Genomic DNA, 13947 nt, shown 5'->3' with positions numbered 1-13947 from the left:
ATGCCTGACTTGTTCAGTCACTTGGAATGACAATGTCAAGTCCCCAAATTTTCATCTAAATAGTGCATTTGTGTAGAATTTGTAGTCCAACTCCACCAGAGGCTTTTGACATTGGATTTGGTTTTTTGCCATGGTGTTTCAAATTTGGTATGAATTCAAAACTGCCGGTTGAATTTCCCTAAAGGACTGAGCACAAGACTGTAGATTGGTATGGATTCCCCATGTCGGGCCCGGAGGAGACTGGCCACATCAGTACATCTTTTTCTGTTAGACAGGTTTGACTGTGACACATACCACAATGATTAAAGGCCTAGAATTGTGAGTTCATAGTTTTTTTGGGCAGCAGTTACCCAGAACCATTCAAACCAGAATAAACCCAACCAGATGACACTTGCTGGAGATAAGATAATTGCTTTAAAACCCAGTGATTTAAGTAATTTTGGTTAACTCCACTTTTAGATACAGCAATTGAGCTCTGGCTCAAGTGTGGACCCAATGAACAACTTGTAAAAAAATGTAGAAGTTTTTCTGATTTCCAAGGAGCACCCAAATGTAGATAGTTTTTTTTTTTTTTTAAAAAAAAAAAGTTGTGAATAAAGACCTTAAAAGAGGCTCTGAAGTTTTTCTAAACTTCTATTGTGATGAAATACTTCACAGAAAGGAGAATAAAAAGAAAATCACACATTTTGGATTAAAAAAGTGGCCTGATGAATGCATAAGACAGGAAAAGAGGCACCAATTCAATGTTCTATTTGCGTGAAGTTTTTTACAAGATTTTGCTTGTGCCAACAACTGTAGCCAAAACAAAAGTCTCAATATCAGTGCAGCAGTTTTAAATTGAGCAAATCAAGGGTTTTGTTGCCGGATATTTCTTATGAATGAAAATGCAAACAAGATAAAAACTAGAAATGAAGTGGGTTGTCTTGTGGAGAATTGAGTGGAAAACTTGCCCTTGGTATTGGTGACTGAGGATGATAGTTGATGAATTTGTTAGATTTCTAGTCTCTCTCAGCCTCTACTTTTATTTCACCACCAATCAAAAATGCTGTTATCATAAAATTATCATTATATTGAGACATGAAGTAGTTCTTAATTTTATTCATTCTAGACATGTAGTTCTAGAATTTATATCTTCTTTATTTTAGACCTGTAGATTCTGAAATAATTGTGTCCTGTAGAGTTGAGACTTCTAGTTCTCTTCTCAAGTTGTTGTATTCATCTGTCACAAGTGTGACCTTGAACTTGGTTTATAGTCTTCTCTAATATCATTGGTAATAAATCATTGAGTCGGAGTATTTATTTTATGAACCACCTCTTTTGGTTCAAAGTCCCCACATAAGAAATAGTTTCTATCAGCTCCTCGGTCAAAATCCTTCGGAAGGCAACAACGGGTCTAAAACTTTAACAGGATTTCCATGGAAAATTTAATGAAGTCCATTTTAGAACCAAGCAACCGAAGCAAGAATCTTGATCTCAGTCCGGTGAAACTACCTCATTAACCATTTAATCATTAGAGAGCATGTCTGGTGCGACTTGGCAACGGTTATACTCTGCATAGCGCGAAGAGCTCCCATTTTAATTTTTTGCCTTTGAGAGATGAAAAGTTGGCCCCGTTGGGGAGTAATCTTCTTTCTCTCCACCACAAAATAAAGCAAAACTATCACAGCATTTTTTGGACTATACCATCAGAATTGCATTTCAAAATATCATTGGAGGATTTTATTGCAAGCGTCAACCACATTGAGATACCAAGCTTGAACTATTTTAATGATCTCCTCTTACCCCCTTACCATCATGTTGCTAGCGACCTTCGTAATAATTGGCCTGCCTTCCGCAAACTCCCTAAGCAAAAGGAGGGACAACGGCAGCGGCACCGGCGGGCCTGGCGGGAACGACGGGGGCGGCGGGAGCGGTGGGAGCGGTGGGAGCGGAGGGGGAGGCAGGGGCGCACCTAGTAAGACAGTTGCAGTATAATATTTGGATATGTATTTTCAGAAGATAAGATAATTGATGTAATTCCCCAAAAATTTCAGGACGTCGCCCAGTATGTTATCGGAGGGGTTGCTGATATTATGACACCAGTTGCAAGATCAATTTTTGATTCAATTCAAAAGGAATTAGGAGGACTGCAAACATTTTATCAGGGATTTTATTCTTACACTAACTTCCTATATGAAGAATATATAACCAAAAGGTGCTCTAGTGTTCTAATGTTGGCTTTCATGAAAATCCAACCATTTTTTAATTCCAATTCAGGCAAAGATTTTTCAAGAATGATATCAGAGTCTTGGCTTGATTGAGTGTGGTACATTAGAATCAGCACATGTTGGGACAGAAAACTTTTAAAAGTGCTTTTTACGGGGTGCAAAGGCCCTTAGAGTGAGCTAATTTCAAGAAATTGTGCATTTGTGGGGGCTATTTCCCGCAAATTTTGCTATAGCTCCGTATAAATATCCACATATTTCCACTAAAGTTTTTGGATAATCAGGAAGCCCTACTTACTAGCTAACCTGTGATGCAATAAAATAACTGTAGGTCTTCCTTCCCGGTTCATTTAAACAGCTTGAAGATGGTTGATTACAACAGCCAACCTGAAGGACCCTAAATCAGTGTTTTTAGTGCCACTCCACACACTTTCCCCGAGGGAAAAACATTCTCAGACAGTTGATAAGCTGCAGGATGCTTGGGGGCACAGTCATTTGCGCTTTTTCACTCCAAATCCCAAGTGTGCAAGATAAAAAAACAGTGATGCACTGATTGTTTTGGCCAACATGGAGTTTTTTTTTTTTTTGGTTTGGGAAGGATTAAAAGACGCAAGAAAGTGGCAGGATTTTTTGGGTTTGGGAAGGAGTAAAAGACACAATAGGCAGGATACAATCAGACTTCTTATTGGTACAAGCTCAAATGCAAAGGAGGATCACACGAAGATGGCAGTCTACCGTGACCTTAGCATGAAATTGTAAGGAAAATTAGTAGCTCTTTTGAGAGAGAGAGAGTGATTTAAGTTGGTGCACTGCAGGTGCCTCGGGCTTCCTGTTCGGTACAGGACTTGGGTGTGTGACATCTGTCAGGGACAGGTGGTGTTACATGCTCGTCCCGGCGCAGGAGGGAAGCGGGACGACCATCCACTCGATCCAGGCTCCAGGCGCAGAACAACCAGGTCAGTCATACACAAGAAGAAAGCTGATTGAAAGGAAGGAAGCAGCTCACGTATCCCTCATTTATTCCGAAACCCTTTCATACAGTCGATCCCCCCCCCTAAAAAAAACATCAAGCCCGAAGCAGACCGCTCGTCGTATTTTCCGTTACCTCGGCTCAAGTCTTCGACTATACGGTCGGTAAAATGGGTGCCCCTAATGAGACGATCTATCGGGATCCCTGGGCGAAGAGGGAAGCCTGGCGTCGAGTTGAGTTGCACCGTTTTTTTTCATATCTTTGCGCCTGAGTCGCGGGAATGGTTTTCGATAATTGTTCTGATTGTTTGATTTTTTTTGCCGTTTGTTCGGTGACACAGCATCCAGTATTTTCAAGAAGAACCCAGTGGGCCAACTTGAACCATGATAAACTGACATACATGTTACTAACACCCTGGGTTGTTGTTGTTGTTCTTTTGTTGCAGGATCAAGAACATGTTCCCGGGATTCGGGCTAGCTCTGATCGCATTCTCGGGATACGTGGCATGGGACAACCTGTCCTCGCCGAACTCGAAGACGATCCAGGAGCTCCGGAAGCAGTCGGAGGAGCAGATCAAGCACAAGGACAGCTTGCTCGGCTGGGTCACTGGCCAGGGCGACAAGAAATAACCGAGCTGCCCACACACCCCATCCTTCACTCCCTGTTCGATCACCTTGTACGATTCTTTCCTTCTCCGTTTATCTCACTCTGAGGTCACTTGATCACATTCGAAAAGCCTATCTCTATTCGCTCTCAGCAGAGAAGTGCAGTTCGTTTTTTTTTGGGGGGGGATGCTTGATCTTGTGAGGTTGCGACAAGTCAGGCTGGTCTCGCCCATAGCTTGGCCTGGGATTGCAGCAGAGTGCAGGCCATCTGAGAAGCTGGGGGTTTTCCCAGTCGGGATGTGTAGGGCAGGATGAGATGGGATGAGTCTGGGAAGATGTGGCCTGGCTGGCTCGGCGCTCATCGGGCTAGTCACCGAGCATCCCTCCGCCCCAGCCGACGCTGATCGGTAGCCGGCTCGGCACGCGCGACCCGCGGAGCCGTCCAGGCGTCTCCACCGAGCATCCCTGCCTCGCGACCACTCGCCAGGCCATGGCGACGATGCTATAAAACCAGCACCGACTTGCTGGGCATCGGCTACCCCAGCAGAATACACATCTTCCGTCACCGCCCTCCGCCTTCTCTTGGCATCCAGCTACTTGTCACCATACCCGTCCGCTGCCCAGCCTGCGTGCTTCTTGTGCCCGTCTCCCTGTCTTATAAACAACGCGCCCTGTCAGCAACACCCGATCGAACTCTCACCCACAGTCTTGTCAGCTCAACAGGGAAAAGTGTCTCGAGATTGACGTAAACAAACAAATACATATACATACATATTCACATCTTCTCCATCCTCCACCTTCAGCAGCTCAGGCCTCACCGGAGAACAAGAACCTCCACTGGAACTTCCCAGAACCATCCCTCCAAAAGAGAAAGCCAGCACTCCACCATGCCCCACCCCATCGTCATTGCCGCCGGAATGGCCATCATCGTCGGCGCAGGATACGTGATCTACACCGAGCTGAATCGCAAGTCGGACGAGGAGGAGGCCTACCACACCTACTGCGCAACCATCCGCGCCGAAAAGGAATCGCGCATCCGGAGACTCCAGGGCTTGCGGGATGCTGAACTCCACTCGGCCCAGCACTCCAGCTCCGCCTCGACCTCCAAAAATATCCACCACACCAGCCTCAGACACCGCTCCACCAATCAATCCGCCCAGGGCCAGCTCGTAAGTCCCTCTCTTCTCCCAAATCGCCCCGCATCCCATTCGAGATCATACTAAAACTTCCATCCCTCTTGACCGTTCCAAGGACTACCCGCTTATCGATCTTGGCCAGCAGTTCTATCCGCCCATCCCACGTTCCCACCGCTCGAGCAGCCCGACGCCCTCGGCCAGCTCGTCGAAGTCGGACCTCAAGCGGCTGTGCGCGTTCAGCCCGATCCTGGACATCCCGATCCCCGACCCGGTGATCTTCATCGCGCCGAGTCTGGGGGAGTCTGTGGAGGCCGACGAGCGCTGCTCGCCCGCCCCGCAGCATGAGCTGTCCCCAGCGCGGGACGGCGAGCTGCAGTCGACGACGGACATCGCCGACGTGCAGCCGCTGATCGACTGGGAGCCCAGCCAGGCCGACAACGCCTTCGGAAGCCTGCTCGCCCTCCAGCTTGGCTCTCACTCACAGCCGTCCGACCCAGCCAGCCTGCACCGCGTCCAACAGGCCGAACACTTCGAGGCCTCCCCGCGCTCCGAAACCGAGCGCGATGAGGACGCCCAGGAGGAGGAGGAGGAGGAGGAGCAGGAGCAGGACGGCCGCCTCTCCGTCCCCGATGCCCATCATCCCCTGTCCACCGAACTCTCCGTCCCCGCATCGCCCAAGTCTCTCTCCGAGCTATCCCCCACATCGATCCCCGCAGACACGCCCCCGGAGAGCGACTCGGATGACTGGGCCGTCGCGGACGAGCCCGTGATCCCATCCTCTGCTCACTCGCCTTCTCTCGACGGGAACTGGTCGGACCTCGGCTCAGACTCCTTCGAACCCATCTGACGAGCCCCTCTTCCTCTGCCCTCCTCCCTCCATTGCTCCATAGACACTCTCCTCCGCCTCTTCAAAACATAACCCTTTCCACATCTCCCTCTTTTTATCCAACCTCCCCCCAAAAAAACACCCGATCATCATATATATCCCGATGTTCTGTGCTTCCACCCCTCTCCTTCTTCCTGGAAACCCTGCTGCTCACCTGTCGTTTTTCCCTTTTTTGCATTCTCCTTGATCTTGGCCCCCCAGCCGCATTTTCTGATTTGTCACATGTGTCGTTATTATCCCCTTTCTTGTGTGTTGATATTTTTTTCATTCCATTTTTCCACTCCCCCTTGATATATGTATATATATATGTAGATCCAACTGTATTTCTCTTGTTTGTGATTGATTGTCTTCCTCTTTTACTGTGACTTGGTGTGGTGTGGTGTAAATCTGCTGATCAAAATAATATCACTTATACCAATCGTATCTTTCCAACCCGTCTGTTTGCTGTTCCTTCGTTGTTGGGATTGTCTTGAAAGGGATCAATGTATCATCTGATTCATTTCTGTATGTGAGTTAAGCACGTCGGTATTGTATTTCTCTGTGAAATAGATCATGTTTACATAAATACATAGTGGTTTTGTGAATGGGGTTATGGCAAAGACAACAAACATCCTTTGCTATCCTTTGTTTGCGGTTGGAACGCATGTATCCGGGAATGGAGTGGTACTAAGTACACGAGCAAGAATCGGGTAGTTTGCCCTGGCAGGTCAACATGAGCGCGCCTGGACTTCTCCCAGCAATCACCTCCGACGGGGAGCTGTACATATTTACACTCACACTCTCCTCCAAATCAACTCGGGTTCTCCTCGTCAAGCGTAGGCCAGGATGGGTGTTCAGGGTATGTATGTAATACGATTCTCCTCTTAGTCCACCCTTCAGGATCCCAGTGAAGCTCACCGAAACCTTTGCTTGCTTGCTGTTCAACACTACAGGATTATGGACCCTCATTTCGCCCGTCGCCCGTCCAGTCAATCTCGAGACAATGGGCAGCAAGAGATTGGCCATAGATTCATCCATCTGGCTCTATCAGGTAACGTCTGAGAATCTGATCCTCAAGCTTTTACGCGGATCCATACTCAACGCGATTTCTGTCAACTCAGTTTCAAAAAGCGATGAGAGACCGTGAAGGAAAAGGAATCGTCAATGCTCACATCTTGGGTTTCCTCCGAAGGATTTCTAAATTGTTGTACTACGGTATCAAGCCTGTGTTCGTATTCGACGGTGGTGTCCCGATACTCAAAAAACAAACCATTGTGCGTGTTCAATCCTTCTTTTCAACGCACAACAAGAGCACTGTCATTTGGAGAGTCTTATTGTAATGATCTATCCAATCTCCTTTTTTCTCTCAGAACGAAAGAAAGAAACGGAAACGAGGCGTGCAGGACAATCTGGCAAAGACAGCTGAGAAACTACTCGCAGCTCAACTCAGACAAGCAGCTGTAATGGAAGCTCAAAAGTCAGTTAGTTTCCTTGGACTCTAAGCTGCATTCCCAATTTGATCCGGTTTTTGTCAACGTGATCTCAGGCGTTCCCAAGTCAAGCCAACGGGTGAGCTGATCACACCAGATACCGTATACTTCGATCATCCCATTGCCCAAGACTTCTCGGAGAAGAACAGTGTTCGGAGGAAACGCCAGTCGGATCCCACCGAACAAAACACCACCCCGATTCCGTCACCCACAAAGAAGTCAAGATTTGTCCCTAAGGATCAGTACCAGCTTCCGCCGATCGATAAGATTCCTTCGGTTACCCAGAACGATACGGATCACCGACTGGCTACTGAGATGGAATTAAAACAATTCATCCACGAGTTTACTCCCGAAGATCTAGACATTAACTCTCCTCATTTCCAGTCCCTATCGACTGAATTGAAGTACGAAATCATTGGCGATCTTCGGGTCAAGTCCCGTCAACCCAATAGGACGAGAGTAGAGGCGATGCGCAAGACGAATGATCATGAATTCAGTCAAACGCAGATCTTGAACCTTAAAAAGCGTAACGATCTCACCCAGAAGCTTCTAACTGTCACCGATATGGTCGCCAAGGCCAATCTCACGATCCCTGTCAAAATAGCTGCTCAACGAAACAAGGAATACGTTCTCGTAAAAGCCTCAGAGGGTTGGATCTTGGGAATCGAGAATGAAAGTCAGCAAGAGACTGGAAGCAGCAAGAATCCAGTCAAGGTCGACGTAGAATCTGATGAAGAGGATGTAGAGTTTGAGGAAGTCAAAATCGCCGAGCCCACAGGATCTTTGAGACAAAATAAGGACTTACCGGCGGACTCAGACGACGATCTGGAATTCGAGGAAGTCCCTCTGCCAGCACCCGTCAGCAAGCCCAAGCCAAACCGGCAACAGCAAGAGGATGACTGGAGGAATGCCATCCGGTTTCACTATGGGACGAAGGACCCTCATTCAGTAGTTGAGGTGGAGGAGACCTCCGCCTCCAAGCCCCAGGATGACGTTAACCTATTCCGAATTTCAGATGAAGAAGATGAAGTGATGAGAGACATCATATCTGAGCTAGCAGCGCATGATGCTTCCAACCAATCTGGCCCTAGTCGTGATTTAGGTGAAGGGACGAGCAAGGGAACTAGAACAACGGGTCCACAGAGTAAGCCGCACGAGGTAGCCAAACAACAGTTCAGCACGTCTGCTACTGCTACTTCTTCTACACAGTCCCCAGCACGCATCGCCTCCAAGGAAACGATCAATGATATCTTGGAATCAGTCGAATTGGAAGTAGACGACGAATTTCTGATACCGGCAACTGCCGCACCCATTCAAGAAACCCAAACAGCCATGAAGGCGAGCTCAATCCAAGGCATTCCATCCAACCCAGAAGAACCAGCGATCTCTGAAAACGAAAATTATGGTCGACAAAATAAGGAAATTGGCCTAGAAACGGTTCCCCAATCGAAGGCAACTGTGCCTGATAAGACGCCTCAAGTTAAAATAATTCCGAGTGTTTCAAAGTCAACACCAGATGGAGCGGAGCACATAGCTATTAATGATAAGCAGAGCAGGATGTCTTTCTTAGATTCAAACGAAAACCAAACCACATCTCCTGCTAGCACAGCTCCAGCAAATGAAAGTAATGATCAAGTAGAAAAACTCCCGGCATTGAATGAACCAATCAATCCATCAAATCTCCGCAATATTCCATCATCGTCATCGCCTGAAACACTCGTGCCCCCCTCGTCATCTATTGATCGTATTCCAATTACTCCCGCCAAGCTCTCTACTACTGAGAAAAATTCAAATCAGTTACTCACCTCGATTGATTCCGATTCCAAAGACCTACCGAGCCATGACCGAGCCGTGCAGTCTACTTCGAATATCAGCGAAATAACTAAGCCTTCTCCAGATAATGATTCACGTTTGCAAGACGCCGAGTCCCCTCGACAAGGTGGGGCGAGTGGGTTAGACTTAGGAAACAAAGACGCGCGCTCAGAGTCACCCGAAATCAGCATTCCTTGGTCTCGTACACCAACACCCGAGTTATCAATTGAGAAGGATGCTCAGAATATTGGCTCAGATGAAGAGGAATTTAATAGAGTGATCGAGGCCGAAGAGCAAGCGATTGACACCAATCTCGTCCTGGAGGCAAACGAATGGGAAAGCTTTTTGGCAGGCTTAGAGGACCAAGAAAAACTGGGAGGAATCCGACAAGAAGCCGACTCGGAGGTCCAACGATTGAAAGCACAAAAAGCAAAAGATAGACGAGATGCAGATGATGTCAACGTCCAAATGTCTCAAGATATCCAAGGCTTACTGAAGCTGTTCGGAATCCCCTTCGTTGTCTCTCCGATGGAAGCAGAGGCCCAATGTGCAGAACTCTTGAAGCTGGGATTGGTGGATGGAATCATCACCGATGATTCGGATGTCTTCCTGTTTGGTGGTCATCGGGTTTATAAGAACTTATTCAACCAGAACAAGTTTGTCGAATGTTATCTGATGAATGATTTGGACCAAGAGTTAGGCCTCGACCAACAGAAACTCATCCAGCTAGCCTTCTTACTAGGTTCGGATTACACCGACGGGTTAAATGGTGTCGGGCCAGTGACCGCCATGGAGATCTTGTCCGAATTCGATCCCGCCTTTTCGACTAATAAAGTCACCCATCAGAATCCTAATCTGTCCGGTCTGTTGAACTTCAAAAATTGGTGGGAGAAGGTTCAGGTGGGTAAGGATACCGAACTGGAGTCGGGGACATCCTTCAGGAAGAAATTTGTGAGTGAGCATATACTATATTTTTGATTTCAAGAATGACAAACAACAACTCCACCCTAATCTGATTAACTAAACTATCTTTTTGTAAAAAAAAACTGATTATATAGCGCAAGAAAAAGGATAAAATCTGGATAGATGATAATTGGCCGAACCCCGCTGTGGCCGAGGCTTATCTTCGCCCAACCGTTGATCATTCGACTGAGAAGTTCGTCTGGGGATTACCTGATCTGGATGGGATTCGAGAGTTTGTCATATTTTTACTCGGGAAGGCAGTTGAGAGGTCAAAAGAAAGAAAGAAAAAAAAATGGTCACTGAGATCCATTCTTTTGAATGTAATGTCTACATAGGTTTTTATATGATCATCTAAGCTGGTCCTCTATCAAAACCGACGAAGTGATCGTCCCTCTAATCAAAAGACAAACTCAAAGGTTGAATGGTACCGTTCAAACCCAGGGTGTTTTGGACGACTTCTTCGATTATTCTGTCCAGAGTAATAAGGTTAAGCGACTTGCTCCACCACGGTAAGCAGAATAATTTATAAGAGGGCTACACAAGAGAGCTGATGATCGGTCTTGTTTCATGATTTTGGGTGGATGGCGAATGCAGAATTGACAGCGGCATCTCAAGCCAAAGATTACAAAAGATTGTCCAAAACTGGAGGCAGAAGAAGAAGCAAGCCAATCAGAATGTTGCAGAAGAAGAGGGAACTGGAGACCAGCAGCAGCACCAAGGATCGTCGTCAGACGAGGTCGTAGTGCGTCCTCCTAAGGGCCGAAAACGCGCCAACCCGAAGCCCACTAAACCCCCGGCAAAAGCACGCAAAATCAAGCCGAAGGAGGCCGTGCAAGTCCAGCAAACCAGCGCACCATCCACGGGTACATCAGCCCCCAAATCGAAGGATGCAGCTACTCCGGCCATCAAAACACGGTCGAGTAAGAGGACCCAATCCTCCAATCTCTCAAAGACTGCCACAACCGGTAAAAGTTCTTACGCAGAAATCAGCGATCTTCTCGGGTCTTCTGGCCACGAAGGGTCGGACTCAGACTTGAGCTTCCACTCTTCCTCCTTCTCGGCCGCTGATCCGGACGAAGACGGAGACTTCGAGGTGGTCAAAAAGAACCCGAAGAAGAAGGCCTGACCATATCTTATTACTGTATCATCATCTTTCCCCTTGACTTTCACCAGTATCCATCAGAGCCATTCTGTTGCAGCCTAGACCTAACTGATAAATAGAACTCAAGACTTGGGGGCGCCTACGCCGCTGGCGCTCTTGGAACGCGTATCAACACCGTCCGCCAGGAGTGCACCTCGGGCTGCTTGTGTGCAACCGTGCCGCCAGCAGTCTCCTGTTGGGAGAGGCCAAAATACCTGCATGATGTTTATCAACTTCAAGTGTGCCTTTGTGTTGATTGGGCCAACAATGTACAGTGGGTTATCCCAAGTTTTTACCTCCACAATTTTCAGTACAGATGTTCAGGCCACAGACTTTAATTCATGGGAGTGGAAAAGAAGTTCCCAAGAATGATTATGAAATAAAAAAAGTAAAAAGTAAAAAAGTAAAAAGTGAAAATTATCTAGTTTCTGGCAAATTTCTCAGAATTATGGTGTTCAAAGTTGGTTTGCATAATTTTATGCATGCATAAATCATAAAATCATAAAAAAAATTCTTGCAGGGGATATGCCTGTCTGATTATGTAATACAAAATTTCCTCACCAAAATATTCTTATGATTTTATGATTTATGCATGGATAAAATTATGCAAACCAACTTTGAACACCATAAATGTTCATTACATACTGTTCAAACCAAGGAGGGAAAATTAGAGAGCACAGTATGGCATGCAACAGGAATGATAAAAAATGAAACAAAAAAAATGAAACCTTTGCCAATGATTTTTATTGGATCAAATAAATTGAGTCAAATTGGTGATGATTTGGGCTGCAGTCCTTGAATTTGATTTAAAATTGGTGGATAACCCATCCACCCAGAACATCATTGGCATTTTTTTTTTTCATTTTTTATCATTCCTGTTGCATGCCAATGCCACACTGTGCTCTCTAATTTTCCCTTTGCCAGATTCATAATCTAACATCCTCCTGGGATCTGGATGGCTAAGGCTCTCCTAGACCCACTGGTGGACTCACTCCTCTGCAGGTACGCTGGCTCATTGAGACTGAGACCAACACTGCAAGAGCTATGCTTCACTACAAAAAGTGGTGCTTTTGCATAGCAAAGAAAACCCCTGCTACTCTAGATCCAGAGTAGTGTTAGCACTATCAAAAAATCACTATTTAGAGCAGTAGCAAAGCACCAGCACTGCACTTCAAATTTGAACCGTGTGTAGCAAAGCCGTATTTTTTCAAATTTTGCTAAATTTTAGTGTAGTGGCCAAATTTGCGCTTTTTGGCGCTATGTAGAGCAAGAAGCGTAGCAAATGGGCTTGCTTTTGTGCCAAAAGTGTAGCGGGCAAGTCCGCTTTTCTGTGGAAAATGCCACAAATCTAATTAATCATCAACCCTCCATCACTTTATGATGTTGAGGATTGAAATTTGAATGACGCTACAGTAGCGCAGCAAGATTGCTAAAGTAGTGATTTTTCTGCTACTGTAGCAAGAAGAGTAGTGGAATGCTGCTACTTTGCATTGAAAATAGCTTGCTATTTTTCTGTGTTTTTTTCCCTTTAGAAAAGTAGCAAAATGTGTACCGCCTAGCCTGCTACTAAAAGTGTAGTGAAGCAAGGTCAAAATTGCTACACTTGCTGCTACACGCAGTGTAGCTCTTGCGGTGCTGCTGAGACTGTAAATCTGTCTTTTGGAATTCTGGTGCACTCTAAGCCCCTCAAATTCCTGCACGCTCCTTCTATTGACTTCTTTGCCTAATGATTTTCCACTCCAGTCCTTTACCTACTTGATGACATCATTCAGTCATTCAATGATTTTCAGCTGTAAATACCGGGATTCCCTTCTTTCCTTCTCCCCGCTCTTCCCTTCCTTTGTCATGAATCTACAATACTTCTCTCCAAAAACTCTATCAATCTCATAGACTTGAATGTCATCCTCAAGTCTGTGGTGCTAAACTTAATACATCATCTATCCTTCCAATCAAACATTGCTGTTGTCTCATCTCCAACAAGATTCCTCATTCAGTTGTCACTTTCTCTCCTGTTTGTATTTTCTTCTTCTCTAATCTTCCCAACATCACCAATCTCTGCTCTTCTCATTTTTTTCAACACCTTCTTATTCTCCTTCAAGTCAATAATTTCACTGCCAGCATAATTGGCTGGGCTGAGGTTATCCCAGTTAAACTGGGATGACTTTATCTTAGCCAAATATGCTGGTAGTGAGCTGGCACACTTCTCTTGTCAATTTATCAATAGTGTCTTGGAGTGGAGTCAGGTGGGAAAGGAGGCCAAAAATTGTCAAGGGGAGGAAGGTGGAGAGACAGGACAGTTTTCCCTTTCTCTTCTTCTCATCATCTAACTTAGGCTTTGGAAAATCAAAGCGTCATATTGTATATTTTTGGTGGGACATGGGAAATGACACTATCCCATGTAGAGTTTGCACTTTGCACCCAGGTACCCATGGCAGGCGCGGGTATCTGCCCAAATTTCAAGAAATTCAGACACCCACACCTGCACCCAGCACCCGCCTACACGCACCAGGTCTGCCAACCAGTACCAAGAGCCATCCCTACCCTGTAGGGACAGCACTTTGAACCCAGGTACCCGCTTCAAATCTCACTGAGATTGGACACCTGCACATGCACCTGGCACCCGCCAACAGGTATGTACCCAAGTGCCAACTCTAATCTAATGTCCATCCCACTGAGCGTCATAAACTTGATGACTTGAGTTGACACTCAATTATCTCCCCAGCCATTGGGGATATCTTGGTCCAACCTAAAATTTCCCCTT

At 46.1% G+C, this 13947-nt stretch overlaps 3 protein-coding genes across 3 annotated transcripts; all 3 read left to right on the top strand.

Annotated features, from left to right (window-relative positions):
- Positions 1-1794: 1794 nt before the first annotated feature.
- On the top strand, positions 1795-3803 carry PtA15_4A219 (uncharacterized protein; the record flags this gene model as incomplete). The annotated part of the gene is made up of 4 exons (XM_053168081.1): positions 1795-1954; positions 3276-3406; positions 3515-3540; positions 3620-3803. The coding sequence occupies 4 exons, from the start codon at positions 1795-1797 to the stop codon at positions 3801-3803; spliced, it is 501 nt and encodes a 166-aa protein (XP_053019326.1).
- An 863-nt stretch (positions 3804-4666) lies between these two features.
- PtA15_4A218 (uncharacterized protein) lies at positions 4667-5762 on the top strand (the record flags this gene model as incomplete). The annotated part of the gene is made up of 2 exons (XM_053168080.1): positions 4667-4948; positions 5031-5762. 2 exons carry the CDS (start codon positions 4667-4669, stop codon positions 5760-5762), a joined length of 1014 nt encoding a protein of 337 aa, XP_053019325.1.
- An 864-nt stretch (positions 5763-6626) lies between these two features.
- On the top strand, positions 6627-11171 carry PtA15_4A217 (uncharacterized protein; the record flags this gene model as incomplete). Its single annotated transcript, XM_053168079.1, has 8 exons — positions 6627-6639; positions 6734-6831; positions 6902-7054; positions 7151-7257; positions 7327-10033; positions 10141-10277; positions 10381-10554; positions 10640-11171. The coding sequence occupies 8 exons, from the start codon at positions 6627-6629 to the stop codon at positions 11169-11171; spliced, it is 3921 nt and encodes a 1306-aa protein (XP_053019324.1).
- Positions 11172-13947: the final 2776 nt, after the last annotated feature.

Source organism: Puccinia triticina, chromosome 4A (genome assembly GCF_026914185.1).
Source record: "Puccinia triticina chromosome 4A, complete sequence".
Classification (NCBI taxonomy): domain Eukaryota; kingdom Fungi; phylum Basidiomycota; class Pucciniomycetes; order Pucciniales; family Pucciniaceae; genus Puccinia; species Puccinia triticina.
The sequence above is the reverse complement of the archived record's forward strand: the minus strand, read 5'-3'. Positions and strand labels throughout refer to the sequence as shown.